Below are 24,559 nucleotides of genomic sequence, written 5' to 3'. Positions count from 1 at the left end.
TCAAAGTTGCAACTGATGAGGGATCAGGGTTGGCTGATTGGGATTTGCCATCAGGGTAGAGGTTGACCCCTCCTGCCATGGTGATGGGGCTCCGGGTGGGGAGGGAGGGTGGTGAAGAGCTTCAGAGTCTGAGGGACCTTGATTTGAATTTCAGTACCCCACCCCTTACCGGGTCCCCTCTCTGATTTTTGTCTGTGAATCCGTAGCTGGGAGGATGCAGTGAAATGATTCATGGAACATTTTTAGCTCCCATTAAACACCAGAATGTTCCTTCTAGCAGGGCTGGGGTTTTGTGTTTTCTTTACCAATGCATTCCCAGCAACCAGAGCTGTGTCTGAGGACAGCTGGATGAGTGAATAAATGAGTGGATGCATGAATGCTCCCTCACTCAGAGATATGATTTGTCATATGATTTGAGATATGATTCTGTGTCCCAGGGCCCCGCAGGCCTCCCAGGAGACCTAGGCCCCCCCGGAGACCCTGGAGTTTCGGTGAGTGTTACCCCCTCTTCCTCAAAAGCCCAGCCTATTCACTATTCTGTCCCCAATCTCATCACAAACCTGAGTAAGGTCAATGAAGCAAAAAACCTCCACTTTCCTCCAAGCATCACCCCAACATTCTGCTGTGCCCTCACGACCCCTCCCAACTTCATTTCCTCTACCACAGGGTCAAGGTGGCCCCCCAGGGGAGAAGGGAAACCCTGGAGATGTGGGGGGACCGGTGAGTAGGGGAACAGAGGAGGTGGTGCCTAAAGAGGGGTGTCGGGGCAGGTGACTGGGTGAATTGAGGGCCAGGAGAATGGGTTAGTGAGGGCCCCAGGGCCCCCAGAGATGCATCTGCTTTGTACCATGAATGTGAGCAGGAGGCAGGGGAATGGAGGGATGGCTGGTGCTGGGGTGATGTTTGGGGAAGGCTGTCTTCCCATCAAAGGCATCCTGAAACCGTCATCCTTGACTCCCATGCTGGTTACAATCTCCATAGGGTCCACCTGGCGCTTCTGGGGAGCCTGGTGCCCCTGGGCCTCCTGGTAAAAGGGTGAGTGATGACACCCCACCCCCTGGCTCTAACTTGGTTCCACTCACTCTCATAGGCCCCCCTTACCTCCACAAGCCCCCCTCATACCTAGAGGCCCCCACTCATCCCAACAAGCCCTCCACTCACCATCACAACCCCCTACTCAGCTCACAGCCCCCTACTCAGCTCACAGCCCTCTACTCACACTTTCTACTCACCCCTCAGGGTCCTTCTGGTCGCATGGGTCGAGAAGGCAGAGAAGGAGAGAAAGGTGCCAAGGTGAGTTCCTTTTATTTTTGGCTGTGTTGGGTCTTCATTGCTGTGTGTGGGCTTTCTCTAAGTTGCAGCAAGTGGGGGCTACCCTCTAGCTGTGGTGCTCAGGCTTAGCTGCCCTGCAGCATGTGGGATCTTCCCAGAGCAGGGATCAAATCCGTGTCCCCTGCATTGGTGGAGAAGGCAATGGCAACCCTCTCCAGCACTCTTGCCTAGAAAATCCCATGGACGGAGGAGCCTGGTGGGCTGCAGTCCATGGGGTCGCTAAGAGTCGGACACGACTGAGCGACTTCACTTTTCACTTCCATGCATTGGAGAAGGAAGTGGCAACCTACTCCTGTGTTCTTGCCTGGAGAATCCCAGGGACGGGGGAGCCTGGTGGGCTCCGTCTATGGGGTCGCACAGAGTCGGACACGACTGAAGCGACTTAGCAGCAGCAGCAGCCCCTGCATTGGCGGGTGGATTCTTAACCACTGGACCATCAGGGAAGTCCCAGGGAATGGTCCTTGTCCTGACCCGTTGGTCAACAGTTGGGCCAGCAGAATGGGGAGGGACCTGTGACCACCACAGTTGCCCCAATTTCTCCCACTCCCTGATGGTTCTTGGCTGGAGGGTCAGGAGGCAGGCTCCCCCTGATTCTCTCTGCCTCCTCCCTTCCACCTTGCTCCTTTTCAGGGGGAACCAGGTCCCGATGGACCCCCAGGGAGGACAGGCCCAGTGGGGGCTGTAGGGCCCCCTGGACGTGTTGGACCTGAGGGTCTTCGTGGGATCCCTGGACCTGTGGTGAGTGGACTGGGAATAGGGTTGGGATTGGTTGCGGGATCAGGCCCTCCCTGTCTGCTCGCTTCTTGTAATTTGTCATCACAGTTGGGAGGAGCTGACCCTGGTTGGGGTGGGAGGTGGGGCACCACACTGAGTTCTGGCAGAGTGCAGGCCCCTCATGTTCTATTTTGCCCTAGGGTGAACCAGGCCTCCTGGGACCTCCTGGACGGCTAGGCCCTCCTGGTCCCCTGGTAAGAGACTCCTTCATCCCTGAGGTCCCAGCACTGAGAATCACGCTGGGCATCCATCCAGTGACCATCTAGTGACCTTGGGTACTGATAGTGCAGACTGACCCCTCACTCACTATCCTTCTGATGGTCCACCCTGACCATCTCTACTAACCATCTCTTCAGATCACTGATCCTGATGGTCTACACTGACCAAACTGACCATCTATCTTAACAGTCTACACTGACTGCCCACACCAGTGTGGACCACAGATCATTTATCTTGACCATCCTCCAAAAACCCCTCCATTCATCTCTCATCATCTCTCTTCTCTCCTGACCACCCCCATGACCACTTTCCTGGTAATTCCATTTGAAATCTAGGTAATTTCCCATTTGACCACCCCCAGTCACTCACATGAGGCTTTCTGTTTGAGACTTAACAACTGACCCTAGGGCTTCCCGGGTAGCTGAAACAGCGAAGAATCTGCCTGCAATGCAGGAGACCTGGGTCCGGTCAATGGTTTGGGAAGATCTCCTGGAGGAGGGCATGGCAATCCACTCCAGTATTCTTGCCTAGAGAATCCCATGGACAGAGGAGCCTGGCGGGCTACAGTCCATAGGGTTGCAAAGAGTCAGATACCACTGAGTGACTAATATTTTCTCTTTCAACTGATCCTAACTCTCCTTCCAGGGGCCCTCTGGCCTACCAGGGCTGAAGGGAGATGCTGGCCCCAAGGGAGAAAAGGTAAGGATGCCTCTTTTTATTCTCTTCTTATTATTTTCTTCTTCTTCTCCCCCAGCTACCTCCCTCCGTAGCCAGAGGGCTAGGAGATTGGGGTCTCCTCTGCTCCCAAACTCACTGCCCCAAGGCTGGAAGGGAACAGTCTGTCAACTCCCCGCCCCCATTCTTCCCCCACATGTGTCTCTCATATCCTCCAGGGCCACATTGGATTAACTGGTCTCATCGGCCCCCCTGGGGAGGCTGGTGAGAAAGGGGATCAGGGGTTGCCAGGAGTGCAAGGCCCCCCTGGCCTCCAGGGAGAACCGGTGAGTGTTCGTCCCGCCTCAAGAGGGAAGATTGTGTTCGAGGGGGACGGGAAAGCAGAAATGGGGCTTGTTTGGGTGTGGGGGGTTGGGAAGCCTGGGTCTCGAACAAAAGGGATTGTGTCTGAAGGAAATGTGGGGCTCTGTCTGGGGGACTTGATGGTTGTGTCTGGGGTTGAGGGCCTTCTTTTGAGGGGACTTGTCTGGGGGATCGGAGAAGGCAATGGCACCCCACTCCAGTACTCTTGCCTGGAAAATCCCATGGATGGAGGAGCTTGGTAGGCTGCAGTCCATGGGGTCTGGGGGATGTGTCTGGACCATAAGGATGAACCCCATCAGTGATGATTTTGATGTCCTTTCCCCAGGGTTTCCCTGGCCCCATTGGCTCTCTGGGCCACCCTGGGCCCCAAGGCGTGGTGGTGAGTATGAGGGGTTTGTGGGGGTGGGGGGGTCACCCTGTTGGGCCAGGAGTCCAAGCCCTCCTATTTCTACCCTACAGGGTCCTCCAGGACAGAAAGGCTCAAAGGGGTCCCCAGTAAGTAGTCACTGCTCCCTTGGGCTCTCACCTCCCAACTCCCCAGCCCCCTTCACTGTACCAGAACCCTCAATGCCTTTGGGTTCATTCGTTTATTTATTCAGTCAGGCATTTGACTATTTCTTCAACACTTACCATTGTATTTTATCAAATCTAAGATGTCCTCCATTGTAAGATGCACCATTGTTTTATGAACTGCGCAGAAGAAAACAGTTTTGCCAACTAAATGATGACTTGTCATAGATGTTAAGATGCTGATTTCAGAGATGTTCAACTATGGAAAGAAAATTTGCATTTTATGCTTGGGGCTGAAAATTGCCTGTCCTTCCTCCAGTGGTGTGTGTGTGTGTGTGTGTGTGTGTGTGTGTGGGCAGGCAGGGGTCTCCATAGACAGAGTTCACACCCGAGTGACTTCTCCCTACAGGGATCCCAAGGTCCTCGTGGAGACACCGGCCCCCCAGGTCCTCCTGGTCCCCCGGTAAGTTCCCCATGGGGCTCTGTCCCAGTGTCTCCCCTGGTCTCTCAGTGACTAGAAGTGGGCGGAGCGCACACCACGTGTTCAGGGATTGCAGGTGGGAAGGGAGGTGGCTCAAAAGCTGAAGGAGGATCTGGGCTGTGTGTAGGGGGTTGGGGGGACCTCCATGGGGGCTCTGATTGGATTCTGTCTGTCCATCTCTCTGGCTTTTCTCTGTCTCTACCTCAAAACATTGTTTCACTATTTTATCTTTATTTTTGTCTTCCGGGTCTCTCTCTGTCTCTCTCTCCTTTGCCTGACTGTGGTTCTGGCTCTTCTTTTTCCTCTCTCCACTTCCCATCTCTGAGCCTTTCTGTCCCTCTCCTTCCTGCGTCTCCCTCTGTCTCTGATTGTCCATGTCCCCGGTTCCTGTCTGTATCTCTCTCTACTCTTTTTCTTCCCCCGACACCCCTGTGTCTTTCTGCCTCCCCCATCTCTCATTTCTGCCTGTCTCTCTCCCTGTCTCTTCTTGCCGTCCTCCTCTCCTCCATCCCCACCTCTGCTCAGGGTCCCTCTGCGGAGCTGCACGGGCTGCGCCGGCGCCGACGTTCCCTGCCAGGCTTGGGGACCCCGGAGGGCGGCCTGGAGGAGGTGCTGGCCTCGATGGCGTCGCTGAGCTTCGAGTTAGAGCAGCTGCGGCGCCCTCCCGGCACGGCTGAGCGCCCGGGCCTCGTGTGCAAAGAGTTGCACCGCAGCCACCCACATCTGCCCGATGGTGAGGTCCCGCCCCTCCCCCCGGAGGGCGGGGAGCCGTGGGATCCAGCCCCCGGCTCATCCTCTCCCCACTGGCTCTGCGGCAGGGGAATACTGGATTGATCCCAATCAAGGCTGCGCGCGGGATGCACTCAGGGTTTTCTGTAACTTCACGGCAGGAGGAGAAACCTGCCTCTACCCAGACAAGAAGTTTGAGACCGTGAGTACCTGCGAAGGGGGCTGGGAGGAGTTGGTGGAAGGAGGGACTCGAAAATATCTCATTCATACCTCACCGCTCTCAACCCCTCCCCCCAACCAGGAGTTGATTGAGATTTTATTTTCCCTTCAGCCGACGTCTATTGGGCATCTTCTGTATGTCAAAGTCCTTGAAATGCTGGGGCTACGGCAGAGAATCAAACAAACAAACCAAACCAAAAAACAAAACAAAACAAAACCCTTCTTTGCTTCGTTTTGTTTTATGGAGCTTATTTTCTGTGGGGAAAGACAGATAAGAAAAAATAGTAAAGAAATCAGTAATAGTGGTGAACCTTGAAATAGTAGGATATATGTGCCAGCCCTAAGCACTCAGCAGCATTAACTTACTGAGTCCCAGCCACCGATGCAGTCATTTTATTATTATCCCTAAAATAGATTACCAACAAGAACCTACTGTACAGCTCATGGAACTATACTCAATATCTTGTAATAATTTATAAGGGGAGAAAGGGTTTCCCTAGTGGTTCAGTGGCAAAGAACCCACCTGCTAAGCAGCAGATCTGAGTCAGATTCTTGGGTCAGGAAGATCCCCTAGAGAAAGAAATGACAACCCATTCTGGTATTCTTGCGTGGGAAATCCCATGAACAGAGGAGCCTGGTGGGCTGCAGTCCATCGGGCTGCAAAAGAGTTGGACACAAGTGAGAGACTAAACACCAACATCAGGGCAAAGAATCTGAAAAGAAAAAAAAAATATGTGTAACTGAATCACTTTGCTGTCCACCTGCAACTAACACAACATTGGAAGTCAGCTCTGTTTCCATTTAAAAAAATAACAATTCTGTTATAGGGAAACTGAGGCACGGAGAAGGACAAGATTACCCATGACCACCTGGCCCTTGTCTCAGCGCTTAACCACCCATCTATACTGCCTCCTAACCTGCTCTCTTATAGGTCCCATGGGTTAACTGCCCCCCCATCTGCTACTGCTACTGCTAAGTCACATCAGTTGTGTCCAACTCTGTGCGACCCCATAGACGGCAGCCCACCAGGCTTACCCATCCCTGGGATTCTCCAGGCAAGAACATTGGAGTGGGTTCCTATTTCCTTCTCCAGTGCATGAAAGGGAAAAGTGAAAGTGAAGTCGCTCAGTCGTGTCCGACTCTTAGCAACCCCATGGACTGAAGCCTACCAGGCTCCTCCGTCCATGGATTTTCCAGGCAAGAGTACTGGAGTGGGGTGCCATTGCCTTCTCCAGGCCCCATCTGGTCCCCCAGAAATCCTGGGGTTCTCCATCAGGGAGCCTAACAGTCTCTGACACTAAGAACCAGGCTTAGCTGTAGAGAGCAGTGGGTGAGCAGTGAGCCTCTGGACCCTGGACTGCTTGGGTTGGAATCCAGATCTGTTATCTCAGTTTTTTCATCTGTAAGTGGGGGCTCAAGAAAGTATCTACCTCATAGGGTAGTTGAGCACTCATGTTACCAGCACACATATCAGATGACACTGATACACTGACTGTGCGCAGGGCTGTGTTAATACCTCTTGGGGCTTCCCTGGTGGCTCAGATGGTTAAGAATCTGCCTGCAATACAGGAGACCCAGGTTTGATCCCTGGTTTGGGAAGATCCCTGGAGAAGGGAATGGCTACCCACTCCAGTATTCTTGCCTGAAGAATTCCATGGACAGTCAGGAGCCTGGCGGGCTACAGTCCATGGGGTTGCAAAGAGTCGGACACGACTGAGTCACTTGACTAACACATTTTGTTAATATCTCTACTGCTGGTAAACCACATAGTGAGCACAGGGCCTGCAAAAGTGCACAGTAATGTTGTTCTTTTTTTAGTTAATTTATTTTTTGGCTGCACTGGGTCTTCGTTGCTGTGTGTGGGCTTTCTCTAGTTGTGGTGAGCGGGAGCTACTCTTTGCTGTGGTGCACAGGCTTCTCGTTGCAGTGGCTTCTCTTTTTGAGGAGCATGGGCTCTAGGCGCACAGACTCAGTAGTTGTGGCCCACAGGCCCATTAGTTTGGCGCACAGGCTTTGTTGCTATGCAACATGTGGCATCGTCCCAGACCAGGGACTGAACCCGTATCCCCTGCATTGGCAGGTGGATTCTTAACCACTAGGCCACCAGGAGAATCCCAAGGGGTGTATTGTTAAAACATCACCATTGGACACCCGAGGCTCCAATCCACAGCGGGCTTCAGGGAGACAGTGTAGGGCAGGCTCCTGGGAGTGACCTCAGCTCGGGGGGTGGGGGGAGGTGGGAGCCAGAGCATTTATCCACCAGCTCTTGTCAATCATTAGTGGAGGCACCCTCAGAAGTCAGAAACCCCCAGCCTCTTGGATCTGTCCTGGGTACCAGCCAAGCCCAGTCCCACAGCCAGAGAATAACCTAAGAGTTCCTGATATTTATAGTCAATAGATTTCTTTTTATTCATTTAGCTGCACTGGATCTTAGTTGCAGCATGTGAGATCTAGTTCCCTGACCAGGGACTGAACCCGAGCCTTCTGCATTGGGAGTGCGGAGTCTTAGCCTCTGGACCACCGTGGAAGTCCCCTACAGTCAGTAGCTTTCAGTTCAGTTCAGTTCAGTTGCTCAGTCGTGTCCGACTCTTTGTGACCCCATGAATCGCAGCACGCCAGGCCTCCCTGTCCATCACCAACACCTGAAGTTCACTCAGACTCACGTCCATCGAGTCAGTGATGCCATCCAGCCATCTCATCCTCGGTCATCCCCTTCTCCTCCTGCCCCCAATCCCTCCCAGCATCAGAGTCTTTTCCAATGAGTCAACTCTGCATGAGGTGGCCAGAGTACTGGAGTTTCAGCTTCAGCGTCATTCCTTCCAAAGAAATCCCAGGGCTGATCTCCTTCAGAATGGACTGGTTGGATCTCCTTGCAGTCCAAGGGACTCTCAAGAGTCTTCTCCAACACCACAGTTCAAAAGCATCAATTTTTCATCGCTAAGCTTTCTTCACAGTCCAACTCTCACATCCATACATGACCGCTGGAAAAACCATAGCCTTGACTAGACAGACCTTTGTTGGCAAAGTAATGTCTCTGCTTTTGAATATGCTATCTAGGTTGGTTATAATTTTCCTTCCAAGGAGTAAGCGTCTTTTAATTTCACGGCTTTCAGTGTGGGGTGGTAAATGCAAAATTGACACATTGCCAGCCCCGCCCGCCAGGGCACCTGTTACACCCTTCCCTCTGTCCCCCAGGTGAAACTGGCCTCTTGGTCCAAAGAAAAGCCAGGTGGCTGGTATAGCACATTCCGTCGAGGGAAAAAGGTGAGTTGCCTGCAAAGCCAGGGTGGGGATGGTATAAAAATTGGTGTAAACCAGCATGGGGAATTGGAGGAGGTGAGATGAACAGGATAGCCTCATCTCTGCCTTTATGCTGATCATAGGCTTGGTGGGGGGGGGGGGCGGGGGGGTAGGGAGCAGCATCAGATGTGTGATATGGGGGGAAACACAGGGCATGGTGGTGATCTAACGGCAGTGCTGGAAGGACCTGAAGGCTTCCTGAGGGAAGTCACAGCTCAGCCGAGGTCTAAGGAATTAACTGGTTTGCAAGTTTGGGAGGACAAGGAAGGGTGTTCTGGAGAGATGGAACAGCATATACAAAGTCCCAGAGTCAAGAGAAAGCCTGGTAGATTAAAAGAAGAAAAAGCGACTTGCTCTGCTCTGGAGAGAGTGAGGGGGAATGTGGTAGGAGAAGAGGCTGGGCAGGTAGGTGAGAGCTAAGACCACCTCCTCAGAAAGGCTATGGGCAGCAGGGAGCCATGGAACGTGTTTAAGTGAGAGGGACTGAGATTCAGTCTATGATAGGAAAATGCCTCCGGGCTGCTGGTGGTGGTGGTGGGGAAACTGGAGGCTGGGAGACCCAGGAGGAGACTGATGTGTTGGTTTAGAAAGGCGAGGAAGGGAAGAGGCTGGAGCTAGTGGCATGGGGGATGAAGAGGAAGGAATGGCTTAGAACGTTATTTAAGAGGGCAAGTCCATAGGACCTAGTTAATTGATGAGATGGCAAGTCAATAGGACCTATCAATATTAATTGATGAGATGGAGGGGAGGAAAAGAAAGAGATAGAAATGATGCCCAGGCTCCTGGTTTGAAGAACAGTCTAGTGAGAGTCTGAGATATATAAATGGGAAGAGGATCAGGTTTATGCAGTGGTGGGGGATCTTGGGTCCACTTGAGACTTGTTTATGTAACATATATATGTGTGCTAAGCACTGGGAACATAGCAGCCAAGGAAACGCAGTTCCTGACTTCCTGAAGTTACTATTCTATTGGGAATGGGACCAAGGAAGCAGACAGAGAATAACCAAGGAAATAAAGCTATCATATAATGCCAAGTGGTATATGGCTTTGGGGTCCCCTAAAACACGCTGAGACTCAATTGCGAGGGGTTGATCTGTGATGTGAGTCCAGAAAACATAAATCAGGACATGTGAAATGATACAGGGAAGAGAAGGAAGCCAAAAAAGATGCATTACTGGGCTAGTTATCTCAAGCCAGTGATAACTTAATAATATATTTTATGTAGCCCAATATATCCAAAATATTGTCATATCAATATAAAGATTACTGAAGCATTTTCAACTTTTTCCCCATGAGTTCTTCAGAGTCTGGTGCATATTTTATATTTATAGCACATCATAATTTTGATACTAAATTTCCTTGGAAATACTTAGATTGCATAAAACCTGCAGTTGAAAAAGTAGATTTGCATCTTCAAGTTGTTCCAAACCTCAGTTTTCTGATAAATGGGTTGAGGCTCAGTTGTTAGTTATAAATTAAATAAAGTTAAACATTTTTAAATTAGATAATTTAAATAGATGGACCCAGAGGTTATCATACTATGTGTAGTAAGTCAGAAAAGACAAAAATCGGATGATATTGCTTACATGTGGAAGCTAAAATATGACACAAACGAACTTCTTTACAAAACAGAAATAGACTCACAGACACAGAAAACCAACTTACGGTTACCAGAAGGGAAAGGGAGAAAGGGATATATTAGAGGTTTGGGATTAACATATACACACTACACACTGCTATGTATAAAATAGATGAACAGCGAGGACCTACTGTAGCACAGGGAACTATATATTCAGTATCTTGTAGTAAACTGTGATCAGAAAGAATATGTATGTATATGGGTGTGTGTGTATCTATATACATATATATACATATAACTAAATCACTCTGCTATAAGCCTGAAAGTAACACAGCATTGTAAATCAACTATACTTCAATTCTTAAGAAATGAGTGCCCCCCCAAAAAAATTAAAATTTAACTGAAATTATGAAAAGTTTCTCAGTCTCACCAGCCACCATTCAAGTGTTCAATAGCCACACAGGCCTAGGGGCTTGCAGGAGAACCAGGGATGATCAGATGGCTGGTGGGGCAGCCAAAGAGGAAGTCAGGGCAGCAGGGGCGGGTCGGCAGTGGGTAGAGATCCTGGGAGGTGGGTACCTCGGAAAGAGTCGAGGCGAAGGACACACCCTCCCCTCCTCTTTGTCCCACCTCCAGTTCTCCTACGTGGATGCCGATGGGGCCCCGGTGAGTGTGGTACAGCTGACCTTCCTGAAGCTGCTGAGTGCCACGGCCCGCCAGAGCTTCACGTTCACCTGCCAGAACTCGGCCGCCTGGCTGGACGAAGCTGCAGGTGACCACAGCCGCTCTGCCCGTTTCCTCGGGGCCAATGGGGAGGAGCTGTCCTTCAACCAGACGGCAGCCGCCACCATCACGGTCCCCTACGATGGCTGCAGGGTAAGGAAGAGGGCAGGGACTGGCCAGATTGGGGAGGGGAGCCTGTGATTACTCCCCTCCCCCTGACTCACCCACCATCCGTGTCTTCCCGTGTCAGCTCCGGAAGGGACAGTCAAAGACCCTCTTTGAGTTCAACTCCTCCAGAGTGGGATTTCTGCCCTTGTTGGATGTGGCAGCTGCTGACTTTGGCCAGACGAACCAGAAGTTTGGGTTTGAACTGGGCCCTGTCTGCTTTAGCAGCTGAGAGCTTCGGGGGCTGGAGGGACAATGAGGGAGCCCCCCAGATGGGCCACATTTGGTGCTGAGGCTTTGAAGCCGTCGGATTTATTGTCTCCTGTGACTGCGTGGAGCCAGGAAACGGTCTGCTCATCACGGTCAAACAATATTCCTTCTCCGTTCCAGGGGGTCTGGGGGCTGGCCTACCCTGGTCCATGGGTCCCGTTTCTCTGCACTGCGCCCCGGCTGGCATAACTGTAGTCTGGCTCTTTCTCCCCTCGGTGCCCATCACTCATCTCCTTCCCCTGAACCGCAACCCCCACCCCAGCAGTGAACTTCTAACTCAGAGCTGATGAATGCCCCCACCCACGCCCGCCTCCCACCCTCTCAGTCAGTGCTCTCAACACCCTTTGGTGCTACCTTCTCCATAGTTAAGCACTGGATGTCTCCTGAACCCAGACTGGGATCCCTTCGCTCATTTCTTCTTTTCAGGTGGGTTCGCAGTGAAGGGATTGATGTCAGACTACGGAGGGAAGTGGGACTTCCCTGGACTGAGCTGCGTACTCTTTCTGCTGCCTCAGCCTAGCTCTGAATACTGTCTCCCTCCATGCCTCCCCAAATACACCTTGCCATGCCAGGTGGCGTGGGGACCAAACTGGTGGGGTTGGGGGGAAACCAGGATTCTAATGGTGCTGCCCTATTTATACCTGGGTCTGTATTAAAAGGGAGAATCCCCTCTGTTGTATATTTAATCTGCTTCCTCCTTAGGGAAGGCTGGGATATGATGAGAGAAATCCCCATCCCCCACCCTAACTCCCCCATACCACCACCTGCCCCAGGCCATAGGGCATAATTGGCATCTCAAGTTTGAGAATAAATCAGTGAACTGTGTCCTGTCTGTGTCTTTCTTTCTTTTTACCTTTTTATTTATTTATTTTTAGTTTTGGCTGCTCTGGGTCTTCATTGCTGTGCACAGCCTTACTCTAGCTGTAGTGAGCAGGGGCTACTCTCTAGCCGTGGTCTCTGGGCTTCTCATTGCAGTGGCTTCTCTTATTCCAGAGCATGGACTTCAGCGCACACGGGTTCAGTAGTTTCAGCTTCTGGGCTCTAGAGTGTGAGAGCGTGGGCTCAGTAGTTGCGGTGCACGGGCTTAATTGTCCCGAGTCATATGGAATTTTCCAGGACCAGAGATAGAACCCATGTTCCCTGCTTTGCAAGGCGGATTCTTAACCACTGGGCCACCAGGGAGGTTCCTTGTCTGTGTCTATCAACTGATGCTCTCTTAGGGTCTGGCTCTTGTCTCACCCAAGGCATCTTGCCATCATTTGTCTTAATTAATTGTGCCTTTTGGTAGAGTTAGCTTTAGTGATTCACGTGCATGCTCAATTGTGTCTGAGTCTTTGTGACCTCATGGACTGTAGCCCACCGGGCTCTCCTCTGTCTATGGAATTCTCCAGGCAAGAATATTGGAGTGGATTGCCATTTCCTCCTCCAGGGGATCTTCCCAACCCAGAGACTGAACCCACACCTCCTGTGTCTCCTGCATTGCAGGTAGATTCTTTATCCCCTGAGCCACTGGGGAGGTGGGTTAAAGATGAGTCGGGTTGGAGGTAGTTTGGAGTGAGTTGAGTCGGTCTGGGTATCCGCTGAGTCGGAGGTTGAAATGATGAGAGGGTTGAGTTAAGGGTTTGAAATTGGATACTGGATTGAGCTGAATTAGGGTTGACTTAAGAAGTAGATTGAATTGAGTAGAGGTGAGTAGGGGTTACTATGAATTTAAGGTGGAGGATTACCTATTTGGTGAGTCAAAATGGGATCAGTTAAGATGAGTTGGATGTGGGATGACTTGTGTTGGGGATTAGATGTTGGGCTGAGGATTTTCACTTTGGTGTTGACGTGGACACACTGCTTTATTTTATCCATTTTGGGCTGTGCTGGGTGTTTGTTGCTGCACGCAGGTTTTCTCTCATTTTGGAGAGCAGGGGCTACCGCTGTGGCAGTGTGCAGGCTCCTCCTTGCAGTGGCTTCTCTTGTGGAGCAAAGGCTCTGGGGCACACAGTCTTCAGTAGTTGTGGCACAGGTATTCATTAGTCCTGGCTGTCGGGCCCTAGGGCATTCAGACTTTGGTATTTGCAGCGTGTGGGCTCAGTATTTGGGCCTCACAGGCCTTTGAGAACAGGCTTGAGAACGGGCTCAAGAACGGGCTGTGGTGTGTGGGCTCGTGGCCCCGCGGCACGTGGAATCTTCCCAGACCAGGGACTGCACCTACGTCCCCTGCATTAGCGGGCAGATTTTTATCCACTGCGCCACCAGGGAAGTCCCCGGGTTGAGGGTTTTAAAAAACAGATTGATTGGGAATTACCTGGCGATTAAGTGGTTAGGACTTGGTGCTTTCACTGCTGTGGCCGAGGTTCAGTCCCTGGTGGCGGAACTAAAATCCCACAAGCCACCGGCTGGAATTGAGATGTCATTCACGTACCATCTAATCCACCCACTTAAAGTACATAATTAAATGGTTTTTAGGGTATTCACAGACTTGTGCAACCATCACCACAATCAATTTTGAAACATTTTCCTCACCTCAGACAGAAATCCCATATCCATTAGTAGTCACTCATCATCTCCTCCAAACCTCTGAGTGGTAGAAAAGCACTAATCTTCCTGTCCCTATGGATTTGCCCATTCTTGACATTTCCCATAAATGGAATCATACAACATATGGTCCTTTGTGTCTGGCTTCTTTCATTTAGCATAATTTCACAGTTCAAGTTGCAGCATGTATCAGAACTTCATTCCTTTTTATTGTTGAATAATAATTTACTGCATTTTGTTTATCCATTCGTCGGGCTGATAGACATTATTGAGTTAGGAGTGAGGGAGGGCTGGTGTGCGTTAAGTTGGATCAGGTGGGATTGGGTGGGCAGAAGTAACAGGTTGGAGTAAGTTGCCTCTCCCAAACTAGGGCTTGCATGCATGCATGCTCAGTCATGTCTGACTCTTTGCCAGCCCATGGACTGTAGCCCCCCAGGCTCCTCTGTGCATGGGATTTCCCAGGTAAGAATACTGGAGTAGGTTGCCATTTCCTTCTCTGGGGGATCTTCCTGACCCAGGGATCAAACATGAGTCTTCTGTGTCTCCTGCATTGGCAGGTGGGTTCTTTACCACTGAGCCATGTGGGAAGCCCAAACCAGGGCTTACTCTGCTATTTCTGCCAGCAGTCTCTCTAAGGCCACCTGGATTCATTTATTCATTCAATCAGTTCAGTTCAGTTGCTCAGTCGTGTCCGACTCTTTGTGACCCCATGAATCGCAGCACGCCAGGACTCCCTGTCCATCACCAACTCCTGGAGTTCACTCAGACTCACGTCCATCGAGTCAGTGATGCCATCCAGTCATCTCATCCTCTGTCGTCCCCTTCTCCTCCTGCCCCCAATCCCTCCCAGCATCAGAGTCTTTTCCAGTGAGTCAACTCTTCGCATGAGGTGACCAAAGTACTGGAGTTTCAGCTTTAGCTTCATCCAATAAATGTTACTAAGAGTTGAAATTCTATGAAGAACGTTGATGCCCGGAGGTCCTCCATTTATTTACTTATTCATTCATTCATTATCTCTGCAGCACATGTACTCAGAACGAGGCATGTTTCCAGATGCTGGGGATAAAAGAAAAACGTGGTGTCTTCCCTTAAGATCTTATTCCCGCGGAAAACAGATTATATACAAATAGCTGTGTAATATGATTTCAGGTGGTAGTGATTGTGGTGAGGGCTTCCCTGGTGGCTCAGATGGTAAAGAGTCCACTGGGAAGATCCCCTGGAGAAGGGCACAGCAATCCACTCCTGTATTTTTGCCTGGAGAATCCCATGGACTGTAGCCCTCCAGGCTCCTCTGTCCATGGGATCGCAGAGTTGGACACAACTGAGCCACTAACACTTTCAATTGTTGTGAAGGAAAATCAAACAAGTTGCATGGATAGAGACTGACGGAGTAACGGCTTGTTTGAAACTGGTTGGTCAGATGAGGCTTTGCTGAGGAGCCGGTGTTTTAGCAGAGATCTGAAGGATGTGAGAGAAGAGCCATATGGAGGTTGTTTTGGCCACGTGGCTTTTGGGATTTCAGTTCCACGATCAGCGATTGAACCCAGGCCATGGCAGTGAAAGCCCCAAATTCTAACCATTAGGCCACCAGGAACTCATCATGTGAAGTCTTAAGGAAGCATCTGACACACAGTGTAAGAACCCGGAAAGCATCAAATACCCTTGAGGGCTCTTGAGAGGATGGTGTTTCTCCCAGTCACCTCTTCTCCGGATGTGTGGCTTTTGCTGATTTCTTCATCCTGACTTCTATCAATCCAAATGTTGACTTGGCCCTGCCTTCTTTTAGTTCCTCTCTCAAACATCTTTAACTCAAGAATGCATATGGTGGGTGTCCCTGGTGGTCCAGTGGTTAAGAATCTGCCTTGCAATGTCAGGGATGCAGGTTCAATTCCTGGTCCAGGAAAATCCCACATGCTGCAGAGCAACTAAGCCCATGCGCCACCATTACTGAGCCTGCGCTCTAGAACCTGAGAGCTGCGACTACTGATGCCCACGAACCTAGGGCCTGTGCTCCACAACAAGAGAAGACATGGCAGAGAAGGGCGCGCACTGCAACTAGAGAGTAGCCTGCGCTTGCTGCAACTAGAGAAAGTCTGCGTGCAGCAACAAAGACCCACCACAGCTAAATAAAATAAATAAATAAATAAATGCATCTTTTAAGGAAAAAAAAAAAAGAAGGCCTAGAGTGGGAACTTCCCCGGTGGTCCAGTGGTTAAGACTCCAAGCTCTTAATGGAGGGGGCTCAGGTTCCATCCTTGGTCAGGGAACTAGATTCCACATGTAGCAACCAAAATGCTGCGTGCTGCAGTTAAGACCCATCACAGCCCCCTAGAAGAAGGCATAATAGTATCACCAATGCTGTATGATATTTTCCTCTTCCTGGGCACACAGAATTGAGATCACATCTCGCAGCTCCCCTTGTAGTCAGGTTGGGGACAATTGGGTCTTGGCCAATAGGATGTGTGTAGCCATAAAACCTCCCACACAGCCCTCCTTGCTCTTTCTCTCCACTCCATGAAGATCTTGGAGATCACGTGTGTCAGATGAGAGTATCAGATGTGGAACTAGAAAGACTGCTTCCATTAGTTATTACAGCTGACCCTTGAACCAAGGCTGGGTTTAGGAAAGCCAACCCCTGCATAGTCAAAAATCTGCACATAACTTTATAGTCAGACCTCTGCATCCATGATTACAAATCCATGGGTTCAACCAGCTTCAGGTCATTATAGTACTATGTGAGCATGCTAAGTCGCTTCAATCATGTCTGACTCTTTGTGACCCCATGGACTGTAGTCCACCAGGCTCCTCTGTCTATGGGCTTCTCCAGGCAAGAATGCTGGAGTGGGTTGCCATCCCCTCCTCCAGGGGAGCTTCCCGACCCAGGGATCGAACCCACATCTCCTGTGGCTCCTGCTTTGCAGGCAGATTCTTTACCGCTGAGCCACCAAGGGAAGTCCGTGGTACTGTATATATTTATTGGAAAAAAATCTACATATAAAAGAACCTGTGAGTTCAAACTCATGTTCAAGGGTTAACTGCACTTGGAAGAATGCTGTCAGGGAGAACTCCATTAGATATGATTAAGAAATTACTTGTTTTTAGCCCTTGAGATTTTTAAGAGTTGCTTGTTACAGCAGCTATCATTAATTATCCTAACACAGTGAATAAATCCAACTTTTACTGAAGATCAGCATGTAAGCATGTGTGCAAACCAAGAGGTCTCATTGCAGGAAAATCAACCTAAAGTTTACTGCTGCTGCTGCTGCTAAGTCGCTTCAGTCGTGTCCGACTCTGTGCGACCCCATAGACGGCAGCCCATCAGGCTCCCCCGTCCCTGGGATTCTCCAGGCAAGAACACTGGAGTGGGTTGCCATTTCCTTCTCCAATGCATGAAAGTGAAAAGTAAAAGTGAAGTCGATCAGTCGTGTCCAACTCTTAGCAACCCCATGGACTGCAGTCTACCAGGCCCCTCTGTCCATGGGATTTTCCAGGCAAGAGTACTGGAGTGGGGTGCCATTGCCTTCTCCAAAAGTTTGCTATTGAATATCATTATCTTCAAATGTGCCCACCACTGTGAATCTGTCACTGGAGGTATGCTCTTCCCAAGCCCAGATTTCCTACCATTCTCCCGCCCCCGACCATCTTTCCCTCCCTTATAGCTCTCCTTGCCTGAGTCTTCACTCCCTTCCTCTAAGTCTTTCTGCTCTTTTTTTTTTTTTAAATTTTTGGCCACGCAGTGCGGCTTGTAACATCTTAGTGCCCTGACCAGGGATCGAAACCACACCCCCTGGAGCAGAAGCACAGAGCCCTAAACGACTGGAGCACCAGGGAATTCCCTGGATGAAACTTTTCTTGCTAGATCGAATTTATCTCACTTTCTTATGAAGAGTGATCCCCTCAACCCTTCGTTCAGACCCTGTCCCCATGCCCACATGATCCACGATTAGTTCAACTCACACTGTTAATAATATTAATAAAGACCATCGATTGTCTCCATGCCAGACACTGTTCATCAAATGCCTTTCCTGAATGCTTTTATTTATTTCTCATCACCACCTTTGAGGAGGGTTCTGTTGTGCTCAGTCACTCCAGTTGTGTCCGACTCTTTCCAATCCTATGGACTGTAGCCTGCCGGGCTCCTCTGTCCATGGAATTCTCTAGGCAAGAATACTGGAGTGGTTAGCCATTCCCTTCTCCAGAGGATGGCAGATTCTTTACTGTCTGAGCCACTAGGTTCTCTTACTACCTCCTTTTTGCAGATAACGGAGCTAAGAAACAAGTAGAGAGTAACATGCCCAGAGTCTACAGCTAAAGATTTTGCTAAGCAAAAAGCCATCTTCTCCCTAAAGGGAATTATTTCCAACATAAACTTAAAAATTACACCCAATAACACCCCAGGGTTTGAGTGCAGGTCAGCCAGCATCTGCTTTGGCAACTCCAATCCCATGCTGGTACAGGTATTTTGGAGGGGAGGACCAATTAATAGTGTAATGAGGACTCTTTAATTAGGTAAAAGCTCATTAAAGAATTAGAAACCTGCCCTGCTAAATTAAAGGGTAATTGACAAAGATGTAAGGAGGGAATTCTAGGCCTGGCTCGCCTCTGCTCTGTGTATTTACTCAGCATCATCACCAGCACCCAGGCGGCTGCTAGGAAACCCCCAGCTGATCTGCATATTCAGCAGCCGTAATTAATCACACCGCTAGTGCTTCTTGAGCAATTACTCTCGAGGTGGTGGTGGAGGGGGCATGGGACAGCCAGCGGGAGGCCTGCCTGTGGCTTTAGACAGGGCTGTAGAGGGTGGCTGGAGCAGGGTGATTTACACATACTCACTGACAACATTGTCAGAGATACAAACAATGACATACACAGACCAAGGGCAGGTGGAATCAGACCCGCATCTTGTCACCTCCTCCCCTCCCCCTCTGCCACCAACAGCTGCAAGTCTGGGCCCACAAGCAGACTCAGAGAGGCAGACCTGCCTCACATACACCCCTACATCCTTAGTCAGATGCAGATATGGTGACATGCATAGCAGGCCACACACACAGTTGTGTCTGGATGCACACCCAGAGACCCCCAGACAACTGTGTTCACAAACTCACACTCAGAGATGGAGCCACCTCTGGAGGGAGAGCCTCACTGTCACACACAGAAGTACCACATCCTGGCAGACGCTAGATACACAGATGGACACGCAACCCCACACACAGAGACATGCCACCAACACACAAGCCACAGATGTGGGTCCGGGTAAACTCCATCATGGTTGTTTCAGAGACAGCCCTTGCTCTACCCACACATTCATTCACTCAATCAATCCACCGATTTTTAAAAAAATATTTAATTTATTTATTTGGCTGCACTGGGTCCTAGCTGCAGCACGCAGGATCTTTCACTGCTGCTGCTGCTAAGTCGCTTCAGTCGTGTCCGACTCTGTGCGACCCCATAGACGGCAGCCCACCAGGCTCCCCTGTCCCTGGGATTCTCCAGGCAAGAACACTGGAGTGGGTTGCCATTTCCTTCTCCAATGCATGAAAGTGAAAAGTGAAAGTGAAGTTGCTCTTAGCGACCCCATGGACTGCAGCCTACCAGGCCCCTCTGTCCATGGGATTTTCCAGGCAAGAGTACTGGAGTGGGGTGCCATTGCTTTCTCTGTCTTTCATTGCAGGGGCCCAGAGTTTCTAGCTGTGGCATGGGCAACTCAGTAGTTGTGATGCACGGGCTTAGTTGCCCTGTGGCATGTGGGATCCTAGCTGCCTGACGAGGGACTGAATCCGCATTGTCCCCTGCCTTGCAAGATGGATTCTTAACCACTGGACCACCAAGGGAAGTCCCAACAAATCTGTATTTAGTACCTATCATGTGCCAGGCACTGTTTTAGGCTCCAGGGACCCAGCAGTGAACAGAACAAAGATTCCCTGCCCTCGTGGAGTTAACACTCTAGTGGGGCTGACAGTCAGTAAGCAGATATATATATATATATATATGTATATATATATATATATATATATATATATGATATGTCAGGTGGCAGTATGAAAATAAGGCAGGGAGGAGGACTAGAGGGGTGTTCTTTAAGACAGGGTAGTCAGGGAAGTCTTCCTGGAGAAGGCATCTTTGAAGTGGAGGCTCATACAGAGAGAGAGAGGGAGCCTAGCAACACCTCACACAGCCGGGCCCAGAGGCAGTGAACCACTCAGAACCATGCTGATCCCCACCTGGTCACACAAAGAGGTTCCGACCCCACAAGAGCAGACATGTGGCCTCCCATGCTTAGTTTCCCAGACATATCAGAACTTCCTTTTCAGAGGACGGGCCTGGACCCTGAAGGCGACTGTGTAGCACAGGAGAGATGGGAGGCTGAGCAGACGAAAGACCAGATTGACATCAAGGGATTGTCTTGTCCCTCCATGATGCTGGTCTCATCTCCCTTATATATGCTTTTCCTCCCTTGCTATATTTATTTTACAGTATTTTTGTGTTGAAAAACTACATAACATCAAATTTACCATTTACCATTTTTAACTGCACAGATCAGTAGTGTTAAGTATGTTCACACCGCTGGGCAACAACTTTTTCATCTTGCAAAGCCGAAAACCTATACTCATTAAACAACTCTTCATTCCCCCCCATCAAACCCTGGTGCTCACCTTTAATTTTTTGTTTGTTTGTTAGCGGCTGTGCTGGGTCTTGGTTGCTGTGCATGGGCTTTCTCTAGTTGCAGCGATGAGGGGCTACTCTTGAGTTGTGGTGTGAAGGCTTCTCATTGCAGTGGCTTCTTTTGTTGTGGAGCACAGGCCCTAGGATGCCTGGGCTCAGTGGTTGTGGCACACGGGCTAAGTTGCTCCATGGCATGTGAAATCTTCCTGGATTAGGGAATGAACCCATGTCCTCTGCATTGGCAGGTGAATTCTTAAGCACTGGGTTACCTAGAAAGTCCTGTCCCTAGGAATTTGACTCCTCGATGGCACCCAACTCCAGCACTCTTGCCTGGAAAATCCCATGGATGAAGGGATCTGGTAGGCTGCAGTCCATGGGGTCGTGAAGAGTCGGACACGACTGAGTGACTTCCCTTTCACTTTTCACTTTCATGTATTGGAGCAGGAAATGGCAACCCACTCCAGTGTTCTTGCCTGGAGAATCCCAGGGAGGGGGGAGCCTGGTGGGTTGCTGTCTATGGGGTCACACAGAGTCAGACACGACTGAAGCGACTTAGCAGCAGCAGCAGGGACCTCATATAAGTAGAATCATGCAATATCTGTCTTTTTGTGACTGGCGTATTTCACTTAGCATAATATCCTCAAGGTTCATCTGTATTATAGCATGTGTCTGAATTTCCTTGCTTTTTCAGGATGAGTAATAATCCAGTGGATGGTTGGCCCACATTTTGTTTATCCATTCATCTGTTGATGGACACTTGCATTGCTTTCAGATCTTGGCTACTGTAAATAATGGTGCTATAAATAAAAACGTGCAAGTATCTCTTTGAGACCCTGCTTTTGATGCTTTTGGATCTATACGCAGAAGTGGAATTGCTGGATCGGGTATTATTTCTTTTTAGAAGTTGTTTTCATTCAGACACACATTATGTACAATAAAATGCATTGATCTTAAGTGTTCTTGTGGAGGAATTTTGACAATTGTCTACACACCCTAAACAAGACGTAGACTGTTTCCAGCACCCAGAAAATTCCTCACATCCTTTCCCATGCGCCCCTAGACACACCCTCTTCTCAGATCCAGTCCACGTGGGACAAAATCTATGAATGAAACATGGAAGTTGTGCAGAGGCTGTGTGGCATAATGTTTAGAGCCAAGTCACATGGTGCAAGGGTCAGCTCCTTTGCTATAACAGATGTGATCTTCACCACACCGAGTCTCAGTCTCCAGAGCTGTAAAATGGGGTGAATAATAGCACCTACAGCATCAGATTTGTGCGAGGGTTGAATTAGTTAAAAGAGATCACACACTTAGAGCAATGTCTGCCATGAGGTAAATGCTATACAAATGTTGTATTTAAGTGTTGCATATATAAAAATATGCAACACTTAAATGCAACATATACATCCACATATGGAGAGAGAAAAAGAGAGAAATTTTATAATGAACACACATATGCCTACCACCTAACCTAAGAATAAAGCATCACAACCACAATTGAGATCCGTGGGTTGGGAAGGAGCAGGGCATGGCATCCCACTCCAATATTCTTGCCTGGAGAATCCTATGGACAGAGGAGCCTGGTGGGATACAGTCCATAGGGTCGCAAAGAATTAAACATGACTTAGTACATATTGCACACAAGAGTATATTCCGCCATGGCATTTCTCTTCCTACTCCACCAAGTGTAGATGAATTTCAGTGAAACACATGGGCTTAATTGTGTTTGAAAGCACATACTATAAAATTTAAACCATTTACCCATTTTAAATGTCTGGTTCTGTGCCCCATTGTTGAGCCATCATCTCCACCATTCGCTTTCAGAACTTTTTCATCTTCCCCAGCTGAAACTCTGTCCCCATAAAACCCTAACTCCCTATTTTTTCCTTTCCCTAGGTTGTGGGAATTTTTGACCTCATTATTTCTCCATGTTTACCTCATACAGGAAGTTGTATCCAGGGGTGATGCACAACGTGATTTGGCAAGTTTCTAAACTGTCTCACATGGGTACAATATTGAACACGCTCTTTTGCGACTTGCTTTGTTAGCTCAGCCAGAGATTTTTTCCCCCCAACTTCTCCATGTAGACACAAGTATTTCTAATCTTGTCTTTTTAATTGCTTTGAAAAGGTTTACCTCAACAGAGTTAGCTGTTTTCTTACTCATAAACTTTTAGGTGTTTCCCATTTTGTTCCTCTGCACACATCCAGGCATGTGTGCACATGGCTAAGTGTATCCAGGGCGTGCATGCTAAGTCGCTTCAGTCGTGTCTGACTCTTTGCAACTCTATGGACCGTAGCCAGCCAGGCTTTTCCATCCATGGGATTCTCCAGACAAGAATGAATACTGGAGTAGGGTTGCCATGCCCTCCTCCAGGGGATTTTCCCCTTCTAGAGTGTATAAATATATAATAAAACAGGAAATTCTGGGTCAGGGAGAAAGTGCATGTTCATCTATCCTGAGTATGATCTTCATGCTGGTTGTCCAAACTTCACTGTGTACCTTTCAGCTCACAGCCCTCCTGAGGCTCCCTGTTGGCCCTGAGACAAAGTCCAAGTTCTTCTACCTGCCTCTCTGGTCTCACTTGTCACCATAACTCACCAGAAGACATAGCCTCCTGCACCCCATGGCCTCAGGCCCTTTGCACCTGCACTTCTTTCTGCCCAACACACCCTGTCAGCTCTTACTCAACCTTCAGGTTATAACTCTGGTGTCACTCTCTGATGCTGACACCCCCAGTCAGCAAACCCTGCCCCACTCTTAACTTTCAATTATTTGAAAATGGGGTTGCTTCAAATCAGGCTGGGCCCAGACTGAGCTCCCAGTCTCTGCTGCTGGCTAAACGGAGGAGTCCTTGCATCTGTTTTGGGGCTGGGGCAGCAGCTGCAGAGACACCTGGGCTCCAATCCCAGTTCCACTGCTTCCTGGCTGTGTGACCTCAGGCAAGTGTCTTAACTCCTCTGAGCCCCTCACGCTCCTCTTCTGTGAAACCCTTCCCAGGGCTGTTGCAGGGGTTCAAATGAGCCCCAGCTGGACCTGGCTCAGGATAGACCACTCTTGGTAGGAGCTTCTGTGGTTCAGAGCCAAGTTCCAGCCCCACAACCTTGGACTAGGGCTTCACTCCTTCCTGGCTTGGCAGGGCTGGAGAGCAGTGCTGGGTCTCCTTGTCCCGCCAACTCAACCCTCAATTCCCAAGCCTTTAATGGGAACCATATGCGCTGGACGCCTGCCCACCCATCCGCCTGCCCTCCTCCACCTCCTCCCCCAGAGAGGCCTCCTGAGTCATCTGGTCCACCTCCCCTCTCCCAGCTTCTCACAGCCTCATTCCCACGCTGCCCCGGCCTGGGGTTCGCGTGTCCAGGATGTCTATTGTCATGTCATGGGTCCCTGTGGGTCTGTGTGTGTGTCTGAGCTGTCTGCCTGTACTGTTTGTGCGTGTGACTGTGTCTGAATTGTGTTGCATGTAGTCTATCTGTCCTGTTTTGTGTGATTGTCCTGTGGGTTTGAGCATGTTACCTTATTTTTAAAAAATGTTTATTTATTTATTTGGCTTAGCTGTGGCAGGCAACCTTATAGTTGCAGCGTATGGGATCTAGTTCCCTGACTAGGGACAAAACCTGGGCCCCTTGCACTGGGAGTGCAGTCTTAGCCACCGGACCACCAAGGAAGTCCCGCATGTTAATGTAGCAACAATCTGTTTTACAGATCTCTATGTGTGTGAATCTGTGTGCGTGAGCTGTGTGCCGGAACTGTGGGGTTTGTGTATTTTTTGTGTTGGGGGTCTGTGTGTGCGTTGGGTCAATTGTGTGAGTGCTGGTTCCTGGGTAACTGGCTGGTTCACCTCTGATGTTCTTCCTCCCTTTGATGGGTGTGTGTGTGTGTGTCGGCGGTGGTGGGGTGGTTTCTGTGGGCCCTTGTGCCTGGAACACGTATCTGGCTGTATGTCGATTGTGGCTGTGTGTACAGGTTCTGGGTGACACTGTTCGGTCTGAGCATGGCGTTGTGCCTGGACCACTTATGGGGGTGTAGTG

General features: G+C 49.7%; 1 protein-coding gene across 3 annotated transcripts in view; it reads left to right on the top strand.

Annotated features, from left to right (window-relative positions):
* The window catches only part of COL5A3 (collagen type V alpha 3 chain), a 45,808-nt gene extending 33,644 nt beyond the window's left edge, over positions 1–12,164 (top strand). For all 3 annotated transcript variants that reach the window (XM_005682449.3, XM_018051010.1, XM_018051009.1), the window contains 16 exons: positions 438–491; positions 667–720; positions 982–1,035; positions 1,240–1,293; positions 1,963–2,070; positions 2,247–2,300; positions 2,971–3,024; positions 3,219–3,326; positions 3,689–3,742; positions 3,823–3,858; positions 4,283–4,336; positions 4,880–5,087; positions 5,173–5,285; positions 8,498–8,566; positions 10,818–11,057; positions 11,155–12,164. In XM_005682449.3, the coding sequence (XP_005682506.3) occupies positions 438–491; positions 667–720; positions 982–1,035; positions 1,240–1,293; positions 1,963–2,070; positions 2,247–2,300; positions 2,971–3,024; positions 3,219–3,326; positions 3,689–3,742; positions 3,823–3,858; positions 4,283–4,336; positions 4,880–5,087; positions 5,173–5,285; positions 8,498–8,566; positions 10,818–11,057; positions 11,155–11,301 (1,461 nt within the window). In that variant the 3' untranslated portion in view covers positions 11,302–12,164. The remainder of the gene's footprint in view (positions 1–437; positions 492–666; positions 721–981; positions 1,036–1,239; positions 1,294–1,962; positions 2,071–2,246; positions 2,301–2,970; positions 3,025–3,218; positions 3,327–3,688; positions 3,743–3,822; positions 3,859–4,282; positions 4,337–4,879; positions 5,088–5,172; positions 5,286–8,497; positions 8,567–10,817; positions 11,058–11,154) is intronic.

Source organism: Capra hircus, chromosome 7 (assembly GCF_001704415.2).
Source record: "Capra hircus breed San Clemente chromosome 7, ASM170441v1, whole genome shotgun sequence".
Taxonomy (NCBI): domain Eukaryota; kingdom Metazoa; phylum Chordata; class Mammalia; order Artiodactyla; family Bovidae; genus Capra; species Capra hircus.
Note: the sequence above shows the minus strand (reverse complement) of the source record. Positions and strands in the feature narration are given on the sequence as shown.